This window comes from Rissa tridactyla, chromosome 5, assembly GCF_028500815.1.
Source record: "Rissa tridactyla isolate bRisTri1 chromosome 5, bRisTri1.patW.cur.20221130, whole genome shotgun sequence".
Lineage (NCBI taxonomy): Eukaryota > Metazoa > Chordata > Aves > Charadriiformes > Laridae > Rissa > Rissa tridactyla.
The window spans coordinates 16393063-16416287 of NC_071470.1; the positions used below are offsets into that span (position 1 = coordinate 16393063).

General features: G+C 37.5%; 1 protein-coding gene across 4 annotated transcripts in view; it reads left to right on the forward strand.

Moving 5' to 3' along the window:
• The first annotated feature begins 5765 nt into the window (after positions 1-5765).
• RFC1 (replication factor C subunit 1) overlaps positions 5766-23225 on the forward strand; it is a 41943-nt gene continuing 24483 nt past the window's right edge. The window contains exons 1-4 of one of the 4 annotated variants that reach the window (XM_054203603.1): positions 5766-5892; positions 11860-11988; positions 13728-13803; positions 15947-16066. In XM_054203603.1, the coding sequence (XP_054059578.1) occupies positions 5890-5892; positions 11860-11988; positions 13728-13803; positions 15947-16066 (328 nt within the window). In that variant the 5' untranslated portion in view covers positions 5766-5889. Of the gene's footprint in view, positions 5893-8131; positions 8536-11859; positions 11989-13727; positions 13804-15946; positions 16067-23225 lie in introns of those variants that run through there. The other 3 variants (XM_054203604.1, XM_054203601.1, XM_054203605.1) reach the window with 3 other exon arrangements.

Below are 23225 nucleotides of genomic sequence, written 5' to 3' on the forward strand. Positions count from 1 at the left end.
GGGAGAATACAGGTGCCAGAGGGTGCTAAGAAGCTATCACATCCTTAATTCCTCATACAGGTGTATTTTGAGGAAACATGGCTGAAAAATCATTCAGACTACACAGTCTCCAATTAAAAGGCGATTTATCCTTCTGTATAATTGGGTGGCTGGAAGGCCAGTGTGCCATTCCTCAGTCCTGTCCTGTTCAAATATCCTACTCCTGCTGAAAAATTCTCCCTGGACCCATGGGAAATTTTGTTGCGGATAAGAGAGATATGCAAATCCCACTGATTACATAAAACCACAATCCAAGTCAATATTTCTTTCAAATACATGCAACTGTTTTTCTATCCTATATAAAAGTCTGCTGTACAGCAGCAGTACAAAATTAACAGGGGTCTGTTCCAGTCCTTAAGCAATTTCCCTGGATTTCTTCAAATAAAAACAATTAGCACAGATAATTAGCCCTGAAAGATGCTATTTCAGTATTGATTAATTTAACAATCTTGGTATATACACATCTGGGGCATCAGCACCGTGAATATCTTACAGAGCAGTTACACAATATAATTTCATCTTTGAACATACTTGAAATTACAGCAAAACTACACATGTTGACATACGGTAAATTTACTAAATACAGGAAGACTGATGCCTGCCATTTTTGCTTTTCTTGAGGTACAGTAGTATAAAGTGTATCCACACTTAGATGACAGTTGCTGAAGAGATTCATGGAACACGACAGCAATGTGCAGTACCTTCACATGCAAGAAAGATACGCACTGAAATCTGAACATGGGAATAACTTAACACCTAAGTATAGCACTCTGCCTGGATGAATTAGCCCTGCTGGCATGTATGACATGAAAGTCCAGGCGGACTGCTGGGCTACCACCGCCTTACTGCTCCTGCTACCTATGAGAACCTGCCTGCAGGCTGCCTGAGTGTCCTTACCCAGCATTGCACAACGCCGCTCCGTCACACCTTTATATAACAATGAAGTTGATTAAGGCAACGGAAGATGAAAGACATTTTATATATTTGTTTCTACAATAAACAACAAAACATCTAGCATTTCTCTGCAGCGCCTTTACAAGAAACAGTTTCACCACAGATGAAGAGGAAACCTCCCACTGACAGGTGGTAAATGTCCCATCCCTGGAAACATTCTATGCCAGGTTTGGTGGGGCTCTGAGCAACCAGAACTAGTTGAAGATGTCCCTGCTCATTGTAGGGGAGGATGGACTAGATGACCTTTAAAGGTCCCTTCCAACCCAAACTATTTTATGATTCTATGTTGTTCTGCACTGCAGATCTCTGCTGGTGGGGCAGCCACACATCTAAAATGAATCTGCCCAAGATAACTAATCCAGCACTCCCTCAAGTACCTGGTATAACTGATCAATACTTCTCAGTAAAGATCCTACCAAAGGCAGTTTGGGAAAGACAGGCGTAGACAGGGACTGTACCAAGTTGGTCTGCAGTATGTACGCTCATGTTCCATTTTATTCTAGGGAACAGCATTTTTAAATGGTAATTGGGATAGTTACTGCATTAACATAATCCCTCTATTTTAACATTTAAAAGCTTTGATTGTATGTATCGTACTTTATGAAACAAAACCCAAATATGAGTCATTAAGGATGCCGCTATGCTTCTAAAGTAGTTAGTTACCATGATTACTGGAAGTCTGAGTTCAAAGCACCCACAACAGCTCCGTAACACCAGGGCTATGTATTGACAAGGTAAAGACAACAGGCTTCTCCCCACCAGCTACGGCAGAGTTAGTACCATGGGCATCTTATTGCAGACAATGTGTTGCATCTGCATGAGATGTGAAAGGTGCAGCAGACACTTGTGCTCCCAGATGCTCGATCTGGACAAAGTTATGAACTGGATTTCTTTCATTATTACTGATGTGACTGGGAGCATGCTATAATCAAGGTTTGAAAATGTTTTCCAGTACAAGACTCTGAACCCAGTTTCTTACTGCTTCATCATATTTAACTATTTGGGCTATAAAGATACTTGATAAAGTTAAAGAGGAAACAATTTAACTGATGAGAGTCGTATAGTGATGTGAATTTCGAAGGAGGTTTTGATTAGCTGAGCAGAACTGCGGAAACACTGTGACTGTTAATTTGGAAAACAATTAGCACAGATGAGTGAGATGTGATCAGGGACTGTTGAGAAGCGAGGGAAGGAGGAGGAATTAATTATTCCACTAGCTCAAGCAGCAGAGTTGGGACAGGCTCCAACCCTGATGCTGTACGTGGACGTCAGTATGATTTCCTGCCTCCAGCCATGCACTTAATGTGATTTCAGAACGAAGCAAGGCTGGGAGAGACTGAGGTCTCCAGGGTGCTTGCCATTACTGTCATGGTAGTTGGGAAGACTAATGTTTATGCAGTTCAATTCTTAGCTATCAAATTTTGTTTTTTATCCTTGCCTCTGCCAACGCAAGTGATTCAAATTATGAAACCAACTTTTCACTCCACCATTGAGTATGTATTCTCCTTGTTTTAGCAGCTCAGCTTGAAAACCTGGGGTTTGATCTGGTTGAGACCTCGGTGGAAAGGAGTAGAGTTTCGAATGTCTGCAATGTTAGGCTGAGTATCCCAGTTAAGACACATTCATTCTGCCTATATATGCAAATTAAGAGAGAGAAAAGACCTAAAGACAAAGTTCGTTCAAAAAAAGAGTAAAGTTTACATTAACATCAGCTGTTCAGATCTACTAGTGGTAGGTGCTCAAAAAAAGCACAACTTATGTAATTGCCCTCAACAGTGTGATGCAAATCAAACACTTAACCTTATACCTTTACCTTTTACAGCAAAACCTGTTTGAGATGGGATCAAGTCTTTGCTAAAGACACATAATTGTGATGGATACTATAGAAAGCCTAATGTACATAGAAACTCGACCACAGACTTACAAAGAATTTTTGGAATTTTTGGTCTGCAACAAAATACTAATTCCTGTTTCTACAGTGTGAGAGAAATTTGATTTCTTTACTAGAGACTCTAGTAAGCATAATATCCCCTACAGGATTCCTCCAAAATAGAGCCTACCATCTAGCAAATGAGTATTTTAATGTCTATTAATGCTATGAAAAAATACAGAATTTAACCTGAAATTTCAATTTCAGGAAACATATTTTTGTTGTGTTTTCCTAATCATCTCAGCATGACCATACTGTATTTCTTTAGGGCAATCCCTAACCTCAGAGGTCCTTTGGACACATAAGAAGCTCAGAACATCTCTCCTTGGTTATAAATTCTTAAATGATCAAAGTATATTGTCCCATAAAAAATGTGAGAAACATGCCTTATGGACTTCAAAAGTATGTCAGTGTTAAGTTACACATATCTGCTTTATACTTCAATTACATTTGAAATAATTCAAAATATGCCGTGCACAGCAGTAAATAAAACATTGCTTCAAAAGTTGCCATAAAAGTTGACTTCAATTCCAAAATTGTATGAACATGTCGATATATAAAAATCTGAAAATAAACAAGAAAATATTAACAAAAAGAAAACAGACTAATCTATTTTTTATTTCTCAACATAAGAAAATGTATTTTTCTTATGAACAACCTCCTCTCTCAATAAGCAAGACAAAGCCTTCACTAATAATAACAGTAGGATGGGATTTTGTTCAATAGAGGAAAGTATCACAAGCTCAAGAGTTAATATTTCATTTTTAAGTGTATTTTGGAAAATATTAACATAAAAAGCCAAACAGTCTGTTATTTTCATAAAGGTAGAAAACAAGTCTATTTTTTTTTAAATTATATGTCTTAGTTGTAAACTGTGTAATGATATTAAGTGTACTTTAGCTGCTTTTTAAAAAGCTGTACTTTTAGTTGGGTAATATGCCTTTAAAACATGACCCATGATCAATTATAGACTCAAAAGAGATATTGCCTTCATTTTATCTTGCAAAGCGCATCACAATACAATGAGTATTCAGTTTGGTTTCCCGTGGCAGAGCAAGGTTTTTCCCACTTACAGTGATTTCATAGCCGTGAATGTAGGAACAGAGGTATCCCCTGTCTCCCCACTACACCCAGGAGTGAATTATAGTCCTTCCAGGTATTCAGTCCGATCTCTTCATAAAGGGTTAAACTCCTACCTTCCAAGAAAGATGAACATGTCACAAGCCCACAAGCAGATACTGCTCTGCTGGATGTTATTGTCGGTAGCTTTATCAACTACAAATAGAGATAACCACCTGCAATAATTCTTTTAGCATTATTTAAACAGTTTGTCTGGCTCTTACAAACATCAGCCATTTTAACTACTCTTTAGTTCTGATACCAGGAATACGCACGGCTTTAAAAATTACATAATAGAATTCAATACGTAACTACAAACATATCACTGGAGATGTTTTTCTAAAGTGATACCGGCTTTGTTTGCATAGCCATTATAGTTGAGTGCATATGGAATACCTTGCAAAACAGGCCGAAAAGCACAGCCTGTGCTGTGGGTCTGCGTTTGCTTGCTTGCTGTCATGCGTTTCTTATACAGAAATACCAATTCACAAGCTATGCTAATGTTGAAAATATGAGTCCACTTGAGCATGTGCATTCATAAAAGAACAACAGCAAATTCTATACAAAGAGGGTCTTACGATTACTTGAAGTGCAATTTAAAGAACTAAACAGGAATGGCAATAGGTACCATTAACTTTCATGTTTTCTCCGATTGGATAAAAAGATCTGACTTTTATCTCTATGTAATTATCTTTGCTGGAGTTTGACCATGCTATCAAACAGACAGTCTCTTGTTCTTGAAGAAAAAAAAAAAAGAGGAAGAAACTGAATTAAATACAGAAGGTATAAAATGATAGCACTAGAAATTGCACCGAGACAAGTACAAATTGAGCATGTACTCTCTTGCCTGGTTTTTGGTTTTTTTTTTTTTTTTTAGAATGGCTTTCTAAATCAATGGCAATATTTTTAATGTCGCAAATTATGTTTGTCCCCCCTTTTCTTCTCCAAGACTAGCAATAATTAGAGATTCAGTAGGTTGGCAGAATCTAAACACCAGACAAGTAATTATTGAGAGGGGAACAGTTTTTTTTTTTTTGTTTGCCCATGTTTATTCCCTCCCAGTGTTCAGCAAGTAGAAGAAAAAAATATGGAAGAAAACATGCAAGATGTCATTAGAAATTGATTAGAAATCAAACATTCGTTGGTGAAGATGGAGCGTAACTCTCCAGTGCCTCTCAGGACTCCTCAGCTGTAGCCTGCGAGCTCGCCTCAACCTTAACGCATGGGAGAACACACCATAAACAAAGTCTAACGACTCCTGCACCACCAGGGACGACGAAAGAAGGGACCAACAGAGGTTTATTACAGGGAAATGTCGGTATGTGCTATGCTGACTCAGACCTGACTCGCGGGGCCTGCACTACTGTGCTACGAGCTGTCCACGTATTTAGGATGCTTCGTTTGCCTCAGTGCATTAAAAAGTGATAAAAACGATGGCAGGCCCGGCACTGTTCAGTGGTCTGTTAGAACAGTTGAGGCTGCCAGCCGTGACCGCGGACGCACCTATTCCCCCTCAGAGCTGCCGCAGACACGCGCCCACCATTTTGACGCGACCTCCCCTGCCCGTTCCCTCTCCCCGCAGGCCAGGACCTGCCCGCGCCTCCCGCCGCGCTTCAGCGGAGCGGTTTATGGCGGTTAAACCCCCGCTGCAGGGCGGGGACAGCCCTTGACGCCCGCAGGAGTGGGAGTTGTGTATTTCTGTGGGACAAGGAGGGACGAAGCCGCCGCCGCCGCCCCGCCCGTCGCGGCTGTGACGGCAGCGCCGCGCGCCGGCCTGCCGGAGTTGGCGCGAAGGCGGGGGGGTGGGTGGCATGGAGGCATCCCGCTAAACGAGATAAACCGCCGCCATGGTGAGCACGCCGCACCGCGGTTCCCCCCCCCCGGGGGAGGGAAGGAGGGAGGGGAGAAAGCGTCCCGCGGACCCCCGGCCCCTGGGGCCCGCAGTGGGCCGAGCCCTGCCCGGCCGGGGGCCTGTCTTCTGAGGGCGGCCGCGGCGGGAGCGCCGTGAGGCGGCGGGGGAGAGGCGTTCCTCCCGCGCTTCCCGCCCTGAGGGGCCGCCGAGGCCCGGCTCCCGCGGTGTGCCAGGGAAATAAACCCCGCGGCCGAGGAAGTGCCCCCGGTTGTGGCCTTGCCCCGAGGGGTAAGGTCTGAGCCGCTCCGGCCGCCCTGCCGAGAACGGGTGATGGGGGCTTGTCGGGGTGGGGGGAGGTGGTCGGGCTAACCGCTCTCTGAACGCAGTCTGACGAAGTTTTAACTCTGCCTTTAATTTCAGTAAAAGCACACCGCGAGGGCGTTTCTGCTGGCCAGTTGGACAGTGTGCAATACGTGCAGAAAAACAGTTTTAAGTAGGGGGAAAAAAGAACTTTAAAAAGTCTGGAAGTGCGACACTTGATTACAAATAGTGAAGCATGCAATCCTAAATAGGGTGTAAAAAGTTTGTAAATAGAAATACATACATGTTTTGTGTGTGTACTTTCCAAAGTGCTGCTCGATGGTGCAGCCATTATAAGGTGGTGTCCCCTCTTTGCCTCTGCTCAGATAAATTTGCTTCTACTCAGGCGGTGTCTCTGTGCAGATGTTTTATTGGCTCAGCTACAAATGCCATTCAAAGCCAGTTAGGTTCCACTTTGGTTTTGGACTCTCCATAGAGTTTAGCCTCTTTTTTATCTCACACATGATGCTCAGCAATGATGGGCAATACCATCTGAGTCTTTCACAGTACTGATGGAGGTCTGCCACCACTAAGAAACCTGAAACTATTAAACGCTGATGTCTTCATAGTTTGTTGGGGATGGCTGATGACTTTAAATTGATGTATGAGGACAAGTTTGCCTCTCCTGATCCCTGCCCCTCTTCAGAAAACGCATCTTACTGGAAGTCTTGCTTCCTCTTTTCCCATCTTCCTGGGACAAAGGCTTTCTCCCTCAATGTAGTGTCCTACTGAATGTCACACATCACACAATGTCTGGCAGTTTGCTAGAGGGAAGGATGACAGCCATCGTTTTGGGGAGAGGATGAGTTGCCTCAGCCCATTCCCATTTCAGTGCTGAAGAGGCTGTACAACCATCACTGCTGCAGCTGTGGACATGGAGGCGAAAATACAGTGATGTTAGTAACCGTGTAGCCTGGTCTGTGTGTGCAGTGACAGCACAAGTGTATTGGAATTAAATATCATACATGTGCTCCCCCTTGAATTGGTTCTGCAGTATCTTCTCAGCTGTGCTGAACTGGCATGTTTAGAGTTACACAGTGAACTGATTTGTCTTAGAAGGGATTTATTTTTTTCCCCAGCTTAGTGGCCTGACCCGGTTCCCAAGCAGAATGCTATACTGGTACAACTGAGGGAACACATGACTGGGAGCGGGGGCTACTTGAGCTGCCTCTAGCTGAGAGAGACACACTCATACAGCCAAAGCTGTAGCATCAGCTCGTGTGTACTTAGAACTGTGATACTGCTCAAAAAATACTGTATATTATCTGTGTTTCAGTTGCCACTATTAGTAAACATTACATACAGTTATCCAAGCAGATATGACTGGTTTCACTGAGGTGATACCATAAATTTGATTTTAGTTAGTACAATTTTTCTGGATGTCAGAGCTGATGCTTGCACAAAACTTGCACTGAAATAGGCAGACTGTAAATAAATATGATTCTTTTGATCCAAGGCCCTTATGGACACACTTCAGAATACCTGAAATAAGGTGCATTACTTTCTATTGCAGTCATTGAACTAGGCTGGTGAAATTCAGTTTCCTATCTGATATTGTATTTTGAGGTGCAAACTGAATTATATGATGTTATTTTGCCTTACTGGACTCTAGTCTTCTAAAAACACTGGGTTTTATTATGGTTAGAGTGAGATGGTTCTATCATCAAAGTGTTGGAGTAGTTGATCTTTGGTTTAGGATGCTTTTGAAACACAGGAAAAAACAGTATGCAGCCTTTATGACTCTTATAACTGACTTTTTTGAGCAGGGTATTTACTGAAGTCTTAAAAGTCACCCTGACAAACTTTTTGAGTAACCAGTCTTTGTACTACCTAACAAGTAGGTTTCAGTTTCTATTCGTGTTACTTCTCAGTATAACAGACAGATACAAATCCTTCAGAAGAAAACCTGCAACCTGACATGATTAATTGCTGTGGTCTACTATGATTGCATAAGATGGAGGAATTGAAGCAGTAGTCAAAACTGGCAAGAACTAGAGCACAGCCATTACTGAGATCATACAATTACTAAGGTAGCTCAGCAGGAAGCAGTGCACCCGAACACAGCTTTTTAGGCTGTTCAGAAGCTGTGTCATTTACCCCCCCCCCCAGTTTAGCACAAGCGACCACAAATTCTTAATTCCACCTCTTACTTAGGTGGAACTGCTCAAAGTTGCACGTCTTGTTGCTGCCGCTGAAGCGCCGTGGGGAACCACACTAATATAGCCTCGCCTCTTCAATTTTAGCTTTCTGGGCAAGGGCACCTCCTGGGACAGCCATGCTGGTGAGTGGATCTCCAGGATACCCAAGGCTGTTGACTCCTGTGGTTTTTGGGGGAATGTCCCGGAAGGAAGCTTGCCAGTTACACTGGTACACGCTTTGCCTCATTTGAACGAGCACAGATAAAAGCTAAACATATACCAGTTTTGCCACCTGGTGAACTCGTATATACGCATGGCATGATACACCAATAGGATGGTCAGTTAGAGTATGTTAAATAGATAAACCCAGAATGGAGGCAAGCGATCCTATCTGGGATCTAGGCTTATATAATACTGCATAAATAGTCTTCAGACTTGTAGGATGGGAATCAGTCCGATACGTACTTAAATTGCTTCATTTCTGCAATTAGTTATGCAATGAATTAAGGATTTATCTAGCATCTCCTAATAAATGGCACAAAAGTTCTGTATCTTATGATGCTTGGATGAAAGCTTCACTGTAAGATAATTTTTTTGTTGCACTGTGACACGCTTTTCTCCCAGGCAATTCTGAATTCACCATCCACAGTCCAGCAGTGGCTAACAAGGTTATCTTTTCTTCTGAAGAGCAGGATCGCTGAATAAGATTGGAGGATTTATAACACTGAAGATTGAAGAAGATTGTACATGCATGTCAGTTTTCCTTTGTAGCTTAGGGCTATGTAGTTTAGTCACGCAGAAGTACATGGTCACTATGGGAAATTAAGATTTACTACCCAAATACAAACTTTTATTCAGAAACCTCTAGGTGGCTTGTGTGCTTTAATATTCATAGTGTTTTCTGAAAAACACCTTAACACAGGCATGTAACAATAAAAGAAAAGGAAGAAGCAGCCTTTTCTTGAGGACTGAAATGCAGTTTGCGTGAAGGGAATAGAATGAGTTGTATTAACATAGCGAGGCAATTTTGGACTATGTAGCTGCTGTATCACCACAGTATTTTCAAAGAAAAAATAGTATTTGTATGGATGATGCTTTCTTAATAAATGGCTAGAAGATGCTGCTTTGAAGGAAAACCAAAAAAAAATTATTCTCATTTGACCTGTTAATCTAATGAAATACTACCTCATTATAAAAGATAGTAGCAGTTGACTGTCACCCATTTATTTTAGTTGTTTGTGAAATGATTTTGGGGAAAATAGCTTGTAAAGTTGACCCTGATTAGATACTATTTTGTAAAAGTTTGAAGTGGCAGTTTAAGTCCTCTTTATAGCATGTTAAACGTAGCAGGGGTTATAGCTATGGCATTAATTTTGTGAATTAAAGGTATTTATGAAGAGCTAATTTTATATCTTATGAGAACTGGTGAGGCAGAAAATAATAATTTGCATGTTATAGTTTGGGCCTTAGCAGTTCAGGAACTGTGATATTGAAATAGTGGAAGAAGCTGGGCCAGACAGGTCAATTTCATATATCTTCTTTATTAAGTCTGCGATTCATAAACCAGGATATGACGGTATTTCTCTGTATAAGTCCATAATAAAAATCTAACCTTATTGCATTTGGTGTTTGCAGAGCAGCTCACTTATTAGTTAACAGTTTTTAGTTTAAATACTAGAATGAATAGAGCATTACTATTGATCTAATATTAATTATTCTCCAACTATTTTAAGTTGAAAAGTAACAACTATAAAAAATGGAAAAAAACTTTAAAGTCACTTTATTTTGCAGTGTTGTACTAAGTATTTAAATTATTTTATTACATAAAAGATTTAATGAGACTTGTAAGCAATTTTTCTGTTGCTTATGTTACCTTAAATTTAAAAAGAAGTCAGTAATAATGACTGAGTGATCGAGTCCACGAATCTACTTCCAGACTTTTTAAGTAGATGCTTTCTTCAAGCCTGTTTGCTATAGGTATTGGCAGTCAACGTTTCAGAGCTTATATAGTACTGCATTTATATTGTAGGAGTACATGTAAAATAGGAGAGTGTTGAGAATTTATGCCTTGAGGCATAAATTCCATAGATGGAAACGTGTGAAGTCTCATTGAGGAGGAATGCTTCCCAGTCTACCATTAGTCTGTTTGCTGAATCCTTATTATTATACGCAGGTAAAACATAAAGAGTCTACATTTTTACAGGAAACAACACTTCTGATTCTAGAAAATTGTTTTAAGCTAAATATACTAAATAAATCTATATGTGTCCCATATTTTGTGTATGCTTTCAAATTACATATTTAATTGATTTGAAGCCCTATGCACCCTGATAATCTACATGCAAACTGCCAGGGAACTGAGTGGTAAGAGAAAAGGAGCCTGAAATGCCCCTTTATGCCAGTCAGACTTCTAGGAAGATTTCTTAAGAATTTACCACTTTACTTGTAGTCCCTTATAATAATCAGAAACTACCCAGGTGAACTCTATGATGGGGAATAGCTCTCAGCTGGCTGAGCCACAGTCTTTAGCTGCTATATATTTAGGCCATACGAGGCATTTTTTTTCCTTAAAATGGCTGCTATCCCTGGAGGTAGCAATACCAAACAGGTACGCATTTCCTCAATGTCTTGTTAATAAAACTGAAATACTGTTTTTTTCAATATAAGTTAGACTTTTTTTGTCTACTTTGTGGGTACAATGGTGTTTTTTAAACTCAAACTTCAGCTGATGATTTTATATATTAAAAAAAGCTTTTTATGGTTGTACTGTGGTCAGATAATAAAATAAGATTGCAAAATAGACCTTTTGGAGCTCTTTGTATTAAGTTGTTTCTCTTTGTTTAAATCTTAATCTGTTTCTTGCTGACTGTGGTCTTTTTTGACTGTTTGGTGGGTTTTTTTTTTTTTTTTTTTGAGTGAGTGAGATGAGAGTTACTATCCTAAATTTATGAGAAGGTGGAGGGTGTGATATGTCCCACTACTCGATTGCTTTCTAGCTCTTGGTGCTTTTCTGTCTTTCTACATTGGACACTGCTTCATAGCCAAGTTGATCATTTTATCTGTAGAAATACTTTGTGAAGTTTAATGAGTATGATTATTTGATGATGATGAGGTTTGTGATGATTAATTGGGAAAAAAAAATCCTAATTATACATCTGTCTTAAGTCACTGTATTTTGTTACTAGTGGAAGTTTGTTTTGAAGTGTGTATTGGTGAAGATGCCCAACTAAGGGAGAAAGTAACTCTTTTTTATGATTCAAAGACAAGAGAAAGATAGTGCACTAAGCAGCTATGTTTAACTAGCTGGGCTTTGTTTCCTCAATTGTAAACAAAATTTCTAGATCAACAAATACTGTAACAGAGGAGCTACCGAGAAAGTAGTTTAAGTGTGTTGCTGTTTTGTAGCGTGAAACTTCTAAGAGCTATCTGTATTTAAAAACTTATACGTCTGTTTTCCCTTTTACTAGGATATCCGGAAATTCTTTGGCGTTGTACCTCCTGGAAAGCGACAAGAATCTGAGACTGTAAAAAAGAGTGAAAAAATTACAAATGGTCAAGGACCATCAAGTGGGAAGAAAAGGGGAAAGGAGACTAAGGTTTGTTTTGCCGTTCTTATTTGTGAAGTGCTTGATTTCTCTGATGTAGGATTGCTTGTATCTCTACTGTTTTTAAAGTCATAGTTCTTCTCATGTACTCAAAAACCAGAGTATATGTCAGTTGTTTTTATAGGCGTGGGAGGAAACTACCATTTAATATCAACTTCTAGAAGCAAAACCTTGTTAAGTGGTGAATAAAACTGCTAATTTTCAAAACATTTGTGTTGTAGGGCAGAGGAGAGGGTAGGTAGAAGTTATATAATGATTATATGCTAATGTAGGCACAATCTGATGTCTTTGAAGTTATTTTAGCTATGGCCCACATTTCTTTTAAGTAGCTCTGCTTATTTGATTTTTAATTTCATCAAGACTGAGGCTTACGCACAGTAGATGTAGACATATCATAAAGATGTCATACTTTCAAGTAAGGAAAAGGTCTGTGATGTAGGTGTCCTCTGACCAGGTTTTTTAACCATTTTTTTTTTTTTAAACACCTGTGGGGTAAACAGTGCTGCCTTTCTTGGATGTAATGACTTACGTAAACTTGCTGCAAAGACCAAATTCTGTAAAATGACAGGTTAAAATTAGATTAGGCTCTAGTCTCAGAGGATTTCTCATGTTAATCATCTGAAGTGGTATGAAAAAAGAAAGGAGTGGCTAAAAAGGGCTTTAAAATCACTTAGAGAATGGAAGGATTTCTAATAGGATGGAATGCCTAAGGTGAAGCGTCACAATGAATAAATAAGATGTTATTTAAAAAAAATATTTTGGCTGTGTAGCATCATTGTCTCCATGTAAAAATAAAGAACCATTCTGTGGAACTGAAAGACATAACAATTATCTTAGATGATCTATTATTTCTACTTTGCAATTCTACAATTATATAAAGGATTTAACAGGTTTTGGATTAGAATTGAATGTGGATTATAAAGCATGCACAGTTATGTTCATCTAGAATTATATTTTTTTGAAACATTTACAGCTGTGCACGACTACAAAACAACATAGTTGGTAGTTTGGTAGGCCCAGGAAACTTCCTAGCTGTGCAGCTTGAGATTTTTCTAAATGTCTGAAATGTGTCAGTGCTTTAAAAAAAAAAAGTAAAATTCCTTCAGACAGTTTACTACTAGCTGCTGTTAGATAGGACATGTTTGTTTACTGTGATCGTTGGTGCAGTCTGTTACGGTAATTGCACTGCTTAACGAGTCAGAGGAGAAGCTGCAAGCAACTAGGATGCAGAATAGGAAATCAGTCTAGCTTCACCTGTTGTGTATGTTTTTTTGCTTTTTCAAGTGGCTATATATTATTCTGAAGTTGCATCGAATTGTGGTGGTTACAGCAAAGCTATATCCAGAATGGAACATAAAGTGAAAGCTGAATTCTATACAAGTAACTTATTGGCCTTTGTGACTTCTGTTTCTGGTGGGACCATGGATTAATAGTTGGAAGTGCTTGAAAATCTGTTTGATTTACTTTGGCATTAAACTTGAATATTTATTCTCAACATAATAATCTATGGTTTGCTTGGGCCATGTTTTGCGTTATTACTGCAGTTTCTTCCTCTGCCCTGCACCTTTCCCCCTCCCACTCGTGAGTTAGCACAAGATTGTTTGTAAATGTAATATCGGGAAATAAATTATTTCCTTTAGAATTTGTTTGAAACTCATAAATTCGTATGTGTAACTGAGTAAAGCTGGAATGACCGTTTACTGGTTGGACTAATGGACTGTTACCCCTAGGTGAATAATTCACCCAGTGACGATGATTACAAACAAAAGCGGACAAACAAGAAAAAAAGAATAATCTACGATTCAGGTAGTGTTCACAGTTGTTTTTGAATGCTCCTTTGTATTTTTTGCATCAGTGTTCAAGGCCAATTGGTAAATGGTACATCTGAAAGAGAGCTGTGGTTTGTTTGTGTTTTTTTTTTTTTAAGTAAATGCAATTAAAAACATTTTGCACAGTAATTATTGATGGATATCTAAATATATTTGTTAAGAGCACAGTGTATGCCATGCAGGTAATATACCGTGCAAAGTAACCTCTGTTTAAAAAAAAAACAACCCAAAAATCAAATGAACAAACAGCAGCCCCCCCCCCCCCCAAAAGTTCAGATAGTAAATTCTATCAAAACTCCAGATTTTTTTTTTTTTTTTTTGTTATGAAGATGTATATAAATTGCAGGGAATTTTAGGTTCCCTGTTCTGTTAAGGATAAATAACATCCTATGCTGGGTGCAGGAGGCTGATCATATACTATAATTTCACATTTCTGTGCATTGTGTTAACATAATATAGGATATTGATTTAAAAGGCTAACTTGTGTTTCTGTATGTGTCTTTCTCTATTAAAAAATCTACTAAACGTTCATCCCGCAGTTTTAAACTTACAGTATGGAACACACAGAAAACTATTTAAAGCATTGCTATCACATTCCAGAAATATTCTTTGGAATATTATAATATGGGAAACCCCTTTTATAGCACTTAAACCAAACAAGAAAAAGTGTGTGCACCCACCCACCCCCACCCACCCACCCCCAAACAAAAAAAACCACCAAACCCTTGCCTGCCAAGTTAAGTTAGTTTAACTTAGAAGCTTGAAATTTCTGGTTTAATCTTTCTGAGATGTTACATCATGTAATCCTCTGATTCAATTCTGAATCTTGAACAGTTGTGAAACTGTAGAAAAGACTGCAGGAATTTCTACAGTTTTTTGACTTCTACTGAAGACTTCAGCTTGAATTTTTAGAAGCAGTCTCCTTAACAATAGAAGACTGCTTCACCTGTAGCAGAAAAATGATCACACAAACATCTGTCAGAGTAATGCTATTGTACATAGAGAAATGTGTTCAAACCTCCAGTTAAACTGTTCTATAAGCAGTTCCTGTTTCGCAGTGAGGGACAGAAGTAGAAATATTTCTGCATTAAAAGGTGGAGTACAAAAGTACTATTAACAGATAACTCAGCTGCTACTTTTAAAGTGCTGATACTGTCTGGAGATTTTGCAAGTTCTAGCCCATTAGCAGCAGGAGAGGAAAAGAGAAATAGTGCTTTTTTTTTTTTTGGGGGGGGGGGGGGTGCACTGAAGTCAAAAGTCAATTGACCATAGCCGCTTTTTTTGTTTGTTTTAATAATTACAATATGTATTAGTGCTTATCATGGAAAAAAGTAGGCTCTGAAGGGTAGTCCTCTGTTACCCTTGCCTAGTTGTCTCTTCAGTTTGTTGTGCTTAGTCATATGGATGTTGGGATACATAATCCACAGCGATGTAAGTTTGTCATGTTGATGGCTTTTTTTGGGATATGGAGAATGGTTGGTGAGGTGAGTGGCAGTCTAGTAGTGTTCTGAAAAATCGGAGTACAACAACCTCAGTGATCTATTTTAGCCTGTTGCTAGCTTTTGGAATAAGTGTCACCGCTTATTTTATATATTATTTATATAATAATAATAAATATATAAATAGAATAATAAATATATAAAATAATATATATAATTTTATATATTTTATATATAAAAATACATATTATAACACCAGCATAACATAATGCCATATAAATTTAATCAGGCTAATTAAGCTATGTTGGTGTTTTGTTTTTGTTTTTTTTTAAGTAAACTGGTGTACTTTGACAGTTGCATTCATTTTTGGAAAGGCTTTTTATACAGGCATATCAGTTCTTGGAATAGGAGCAAAGTATTTCTTGTCATGTAAACAAAACCCACTCTCTAGAATGAGTTCTGACCAAATTTCCATTTAATCGTGTATGTGCTGGAATAAATGATGGCTAGGCTATTAGCTGATGGAGAAAAATGAAGCTGTGCTCTGATGTTGCGTATGATATCTTTTTCTCACTCAGTTGAATATATGTGAACACATGTTAAGTGATGTTATGTGATCTATTACTTAAAGCCTGTATGTGTGTGGAGGAAATCTACATTTATGTTGTGGTCAAAATACAGATTCGGAAGAGGAGGTGCAGTCAGTGAAAAAATCCAAGAAGCCATCTGAGAAAAAAGCAGCTACTTCAAAACTTGGTAAAGTTCTAAAGCAGGATCCTGTTGTTTATATTTCAGAGACAGGTAATGGAAGAAATACATCATTATATTTTCAGTTGTAGTGGGGTGGATTATGTTACAAATGGCATGGATTGTTTGACTGATACATTCTTAAATATTACCATAAAGCGTAATGTTGAGGAAGACAAATTATGTTTTCCTTAAACCAGGTAACCAAAAGCACTTCAGAAGTTTAGCCTCAAATAAAGTCAGGAGCAGGGTAAAACTGACCTGATGTTGGGTAGTGGCTTAGGTTGATTTAAATAGGCATATAATTTCATGAGCTAACACTTCGCTGCTTAAGAGTATTCCATAGATTTAGGGGAAGGAGTTAAGTAAAGGAAGTATTTTTAATATAGTTAAACTGCTCAGTAGCAAACTTTGTGAAGTGATTGCTGGTTACCATAAATAGGTTTGAAAACCTGGATTTTCATTTTACTTGATACATGACTTTCCATGTCTTTAATCTCTGACTAATATGTTAGGTGACTGCATTTACTTCCTTATCAACACAAACAATTTTTTAAAAAAAAAAAAAAAAAAAAACCAACGGTATTTGTATATTAGACTTCTATGAAGAACTAGAAATTGGAAAAAACAATGGTAACAAAATTGCATTATATCTTGTACATACCATGCTATGCCATACTTCTCAGATTTCAGAATTCTGGAGCTATTTCTGCTCTTGGGTAAAGGAGTGAGTGTAATTAGCCGTTCTTGATCATTTTCAGGTCTTCTGTAGCCTTCTGAAAAAATCGTGACAGTGATTAGCTGCTAAGTGCTCCTCAGAGTTTTGTTTGCCTTTAGTTTCTTCTTTAGAATCTGTGCAGTTAAACTGAAAACACAATGTTAAGGCAAGCTGTAAGTACCGTTCAGTTGAACAGATAAGGGCAAATTCTATCAAGTTTGATTTAAGAGTCTTGTGTGTTAATTTGTTTTCATTGTTTGTGTGGTGGTTGTTCCTTAGTACTGCTTTCAGCGTTGCTCTTTGTCTGATTCTTGACCTTGGTGCTCTGAAGAGGAATTTGACTGTAAATTAGCAGGAGGTGTTTGTCTACTGTTGCGTAAGTTTCATCCTGCAGAATTATCGTTAAACCTGTTTCTTTCCCAGCTTCAAACCAAAAAGCTTTATAGTGATTTTTCTGCTGCGCCCGCCCCCCCCCCCATGTTCTTAATTCTATCATGAAGCAGTTTTGTTTCCAGTTACTTGCTTCATATTGTGCACTTTCCTATATTAAATTTGAGATGTTATGGAAAAGTTTCAGTGGCATTAGCTACTGTTGTTTGAGTCTACATAAACTGATGTTCACCTATCAGTCTTATTTAAGAATTAAGCATCCTTAAAGGTATGCCACCAGCATAGAGGAAAATACATTTTTACAAAATTCACAAAACCTGAGTATCTGTGGAAGAAAATTAACAGAGTTTCTAGTATTTAGCTTAATATTTCAGTACTACTTGAAGATTGACGTTAACACTTACTCCAATTTAACTAAGAGATCTGGTAGTGGCACTTAAGCAAAGATTAAGACTCAATGTGGACAGAAAGAATTCACTTATTAGGATTCTGATAACAGGATGAAGTTGATTCCTGACTTACTGAAAGGCATAGATTGGAAGCATCTTAAATTTCACTTAGTTAATTTGATAAATGAGAAGCTTTTTGAATGGTCTACTGTGAAGAGGTGATAGCTTCCCAACTTAAATCTCGTCATGTTATGTTGATTCTCTTCTGATCTGCTTTTCAAACATCAAGGTCTCTTTCTGGACTGGATCTATCGTAATTTCACATTGATTTGTTATAATGCAGATAAACTTAGGTATTTTGATATTGGATACTGGTTACTATACTCTGATCACGTGTGCAACACAAGCTGTAGAATTTCCTGAGCGTTGCAACACTAGGTGGGCACATCTTGGTCACAAAAGTATTTCTTATAGTTTGTGATGCATCTCTCTCTAGTTACTATCACTTAGGCTTGAAGTGAGAAAGACTTAGGCTTTTTGTCAGTTGCTGCTGTGTACTTACAACATCTGGTCTGAGTTCAGCTGTAGCTGTAACTATCAGGTCTTCTGTATTTGCCTCCTAGAGTGGAGTTCTCCACTAACCACAGGGCATCCCTTGTATGGATTCTCAGAAACTGTGGTTAAATTAGCAGACTTGAATCCAAATCTATTTTGATAAAACATGTGTTGTAAGTGTTAGAATTCCAGGAGTTCTGTGATTCCTCTTTGAGTTTTAGGATATATATTTGGAAAACTGTCCACAGTGCCTGCGTATAGCATTTTTTTGGTAAGATCATTGCTGAGCATAAACATTGCCTCCCTATAATTATACCATGTATTTTTAAAACAAAAAATAATTGTTTGCTGCAGTATCCCATTAGAAGTGTCTCTCAGATGGCTTTTTTCTATACCTTCGTCCCTCACAGGCTCTTTTCAAGAATCACTGTTTTGAAGATGGATTGTGCTTACTTTATTTGTCCTAGATATTTGACTTGGCATTTAGCTGTACTCTGTCACATATTCAAATGAGCTCAATTTGCCAAAGTATCCTGAACAATTTATCTATCTTGTTTGTCTTTTTACTCAAAACATTGTTTCCTTTGACAGTTTTGCCAACAACTCTTTCCTAATTAAAAAGGCTCTTTAATAGCATTGATCCCAGAGTAGATAAACGATCAGATTCCTGGGGAATAAACGGTACATATTTAGGTTCATTATGCAATTCAAGGTGGTGTAATCAAGTTTTTCTGCATAGGGATACCATGGGAACACTGGTCAAGGTTATTGATGAAATCCCTCAAAACCACAGCTCAAGGTTACTCTTATCTAAAGAGTCTTAAGTACACACAAGGTTGACTTAATAGTCTACGACTAAAACAATGCCTTTATAACCTTGAGACTTAACACTTGAATTTTGTTTACGTTTAATCTGTATAAATTTTTTCTTCAGCTCAATGGAGCTGTCAGGCTGAGTGTGTTTTAAAGGTATTGATACAGCTATTGTCTTGAGATAAACATGTTTTTCAAGAATAGGCATATAGAAATAGCAGATAGAAAAGATCCTAATGAAATTTGTAGGCATTTGTCCTTTTTTTGTTTTTAGCGTTATGCAGCTGAAAAATCAAAATACGATGCTTGTTGGACTTGCTAAAAAGTCAGAATATCATTCTCAAGGGCTCTGTCCATGGCAATGTGTTTGAAAGAGCCTTTTGGCATCAAGTAGTCAGTAGACGCTTGGTAGCTAAATTGCCTCAACCTATTTTTCAGTTTCATTCGTTTCTCGAAATTCTTTTCAGCTCTTCTACCCAACTATGTGGGATACAGCTTTCTTGAAAAATGTTGGGGGGAATTAACTTTTTGGTTTGTGTAAGAGTGGATTGATGAGATTATTGTGTTGCTTATGTTTCTTATTAGCTTGTGAAGTTGCCTTTTCCTCTTTCAAAAACACAAAAAAATCAAGAATAGTAGCTCTTTGTAGTCTATAAGAAATACTTTACTATTATAGAAACAAATTTAACTTAAATAAATATTTAGTTTACTGATGGCCAAAGATGAAGTGAAGTTGTTCTAGCAGGTAGCAAGGGGAAAAAAAAAAAAAAGAGCCTTTTTTAGTTGATAAAACAGTCTTAGTGGATTGGGAAAAAATCCAAATGTTTGTTGTACTTGTTAAAATATCACTGTTTGACTGTTTAATGAAGTATGGAACCTTGAGCTTTGTTTGTGGAAGATGACCTGTTATTATGACGTGTTGAACCTCATCTGGTTTCATCACAGGTAGTTATTTGTCAGGAATTGCGACTTCACGTTTAGTGAATACTTAATCTTTCACATATATAATGTAGAGGTAATTTTGCATATGTAGCAATCACCTTCATCGCTTGAATACTGCAAAATATAACTTTTAAAATAAAAAAAACCCCCCATGTTCTAATGGTAGGCTGAATTATTTATAAAGCTAGAAAAAACAAAGTGGTAGAAACTGAGTAGGGTTGTAGGTTACTGGAAAACTGTCCCTTGAGAGCTTAGAAGATAGGAGAAGAATAATAGTTTGTGAATGTGCTTGCAGAATATAGACTCTTTTAATATAGAGAATATTGGGGGTGTGGGGAAACAAACAAACAAAAAAAACCCCCACAAAACCCACAGAAAAAAAATCACATAAGTGCTAGAACTAATGGCCAAAAAAAAAAGTCCCCACATCCAAACACTGGTTCAAATGAGCAGCAGATTGTTAGTGAATAAGCATGTCTTACACTGAAGCGTTTCGTAAGGGAATAAAAAATTGTCACTGTTACTTCCTGGGCGATACTAACATTGTATGTACTTATGAAAATCACTGTAGTCATGAGAAAATGTGTGAAGGTGATAAATAGCTCTCTGTGTACCAGCTTTTAAAATGTTTTATGAAAGGTCAGTTGAGACTTAAGTGGCAAGAGGAGTGTTGTATAGACATAGTAAACCTATGATAGTATCTGGCTGCTTTGACCTGGAGTTGCTGCCCTGAGATATGGAAGTGGAAGCTAGAAGTGTGGATGAAGTAAAATTTCATCTTATTCTTAAAGAGGTGATCTTTTTTCTTTTCTCTGCAGAATCTAGGATAATGGCAATATTGAGAAATTAATATGGTAACTTTGAATAAAAAATTTATAGGATTAACTTATCAGAAGACGGAGTGGTTATTTTGTCAGCCTGTATTTCAAATGTGTCAGGACATGAAATAAATTTATTACGGTTTTAATCTCTGTAACAATTGCTGTTAGATTTTAAGTTTTTAAAAATGGGCGTGTTATTGCACTTATTTTTACAAGTATGTGGTCATCTTTTACTGCGTTCTGGAGGTGTGTTAAAAGATGTCCTGGTCAAGCAGCTGGCTAGCTGTAGTACTGTGCTGTTCACTTGTTATGTTTGGACTGCAAAATGGTTGTTTTAATTGTCAATTTCTTTTGAGGAAACTTTCTCGAAAAATATCTTTCATGTGTACTTCATGCTTGTTCCTTCTTTAAAAAATGGCTTCTGTGTGAAAGCTACTGATTCTGTAGGCTGTTTTCAATGTTTTAAAGCCCAAACTATTTTTTAATCTGTTTAGAAAAGGAAACGTGTTCATTTTCCCACAAAGTTTTTGTGGGAGATTTTTGTGGGTTTTTTTAATAGAATTTTCAGTGTTTGGGTTGTTAATGTGTATTGATATTAATGGGAAATATAATGGCATAAAATATCACTTTTTATAAAATACTCCACAACTTTAGGCATGTAGCAGACTGGAGTCATGATGCTCTTGAACAGAGGCATTGGCATCTCCATGTGCTGTTACTCTACATTATAATTTAAGATTAAATTAATAATTTTGTCATTAAATTTCGATGCCATAGTTAACGCATTTTAATCCCTTTCTTCCTCTGGAAAGCAGTATGAAGTGAATTCTTTTTCTGGTAGCTGAATGCAGAAGTTAACTTGGATAAGTGTCATAAATCTATTTTAAATTAGGGATCTGAGATGGTATCCTTAATCCAGTGTTAATCCGATTGCCTGATAGTTCTGTCTGTGGAGATACCTGTTCTTGTAAGCATTATGCTCTTCCATGACTGCAAAAAGCATTTTTATTGGGTTTTCTTTCCCTTTAATGGTCCAGTTGAATTTTTGCATACTTGTAACAGTACAGTGAAAAAACTGAATGTGCTTCTTGCTGAGACCTACCAGCGAATTACACATATGCAGGCTTGTTTTTCTTTTATTACAGGAACACAGGCAAATGTGTATGCATTGTAAATATATTAAGTACCTTGAGTTTTTACAGTTTGCACTTTTTGGAACTTAATTGTGTGTCTTCAATGTGTGCATTATCTATGATGTTGTTCATCTATGTTATTTTCCAGCTGAGTCCTGACTTTATTTTTCTCACACTGATACTTTGTTTGGCTCCTTATGCCATCAATGTGGTGAAACACAAGAGGTGTGTTTTGCTGGGTGTTTATGTGCACATCAGAGCAAGGTGACATTAGTGGTCCTGACACTGTAGGTAGTACAGTGAAGTAGAAACTGATATCTGAAAAGGAAAGCATTTAGAATAGTGGAAGCCATAGTGTAGGGAACAGCCTTTTTCTTTTCAATCCATGTCTGTTTTCCTTTTCATCTCCAGCATGACTTGTGAACCCAGCTGAAGATTAGCTAATTAATTTTTTAATACTTAACCAGATTTTAATGTTTCTAGTCCTGTAAGTGCAAATGAATATTGTTTCTTCTGTGCTGTGTGTACTACATAAGACAGCACTTTTTTTAAGGTAGGACCTAAGATTATAACACAGAGGTAGTACATAGTAAAGTTTGGAGTAAAACTTTATAACTGACTCATGCAGATTATTTCTGTTTACAAAGTTGCTATGCCATTAAAAAAAACAATGTCTTGTTCTTTACTACATCAGTAATTCATATACCATTATTGTAGGCATTTAACTGGTATGGATACAAGTACCTTATTTGCAGGTAGCTTTTTTTTTTCTTATGGTTCAGCGTTCCCATTAATTTTTTTTTTTTTAATGTTATAGGTGTTTTGTGGTGCACCTAAAATGTTATAACTTGCTTTGTAATTTTTCAGTAGTTAAAAATCTTAAAATATAGGAGACTTATTTTTTTTTTTTACATATTTCTTGCAGGTTTTTAATTATTTCACAAAGCATGTGAAGATAGATGGCAAATTTTTGCACTTAAGTATATATAATGTTTTCAGACGATAAAAAGTAGAATTTTAAAAGCTCTTGCGGTTCGTGTTGTTTGCTGTAGAGCTTCTCCTTTTATTTTTTTTTTCAATACTCACACAAATGACCTTTTCCTTAGAAATACCATAAACTTATTGTAATCACTCAGTATATTGCATTTGAATGATAAAATTGGGCAGGTGAAAGTTCCCTAGTTCCCACTTACCTGTATGAACTTTCTGTGACTGAAATACTTGATTTTTATTTATTTATTTAGAAAGCACTTGGGTAATCTGCTGGATTAGTTTAAAATGCAGAAGAGGACTCTCTTTTTGCTAGACTAGTTCATTTTGTGTGAAACAGAACACTGTGTCCTAAGTAGCTCAGTAAGTTGAGCTGAAGCTGTAAAAAATGAAGGCATTTATACTTGGTTGGATTTTTTTCAAGTTACTTTTTTTCCTGTTTCCTAATTATTCATTTGGCAT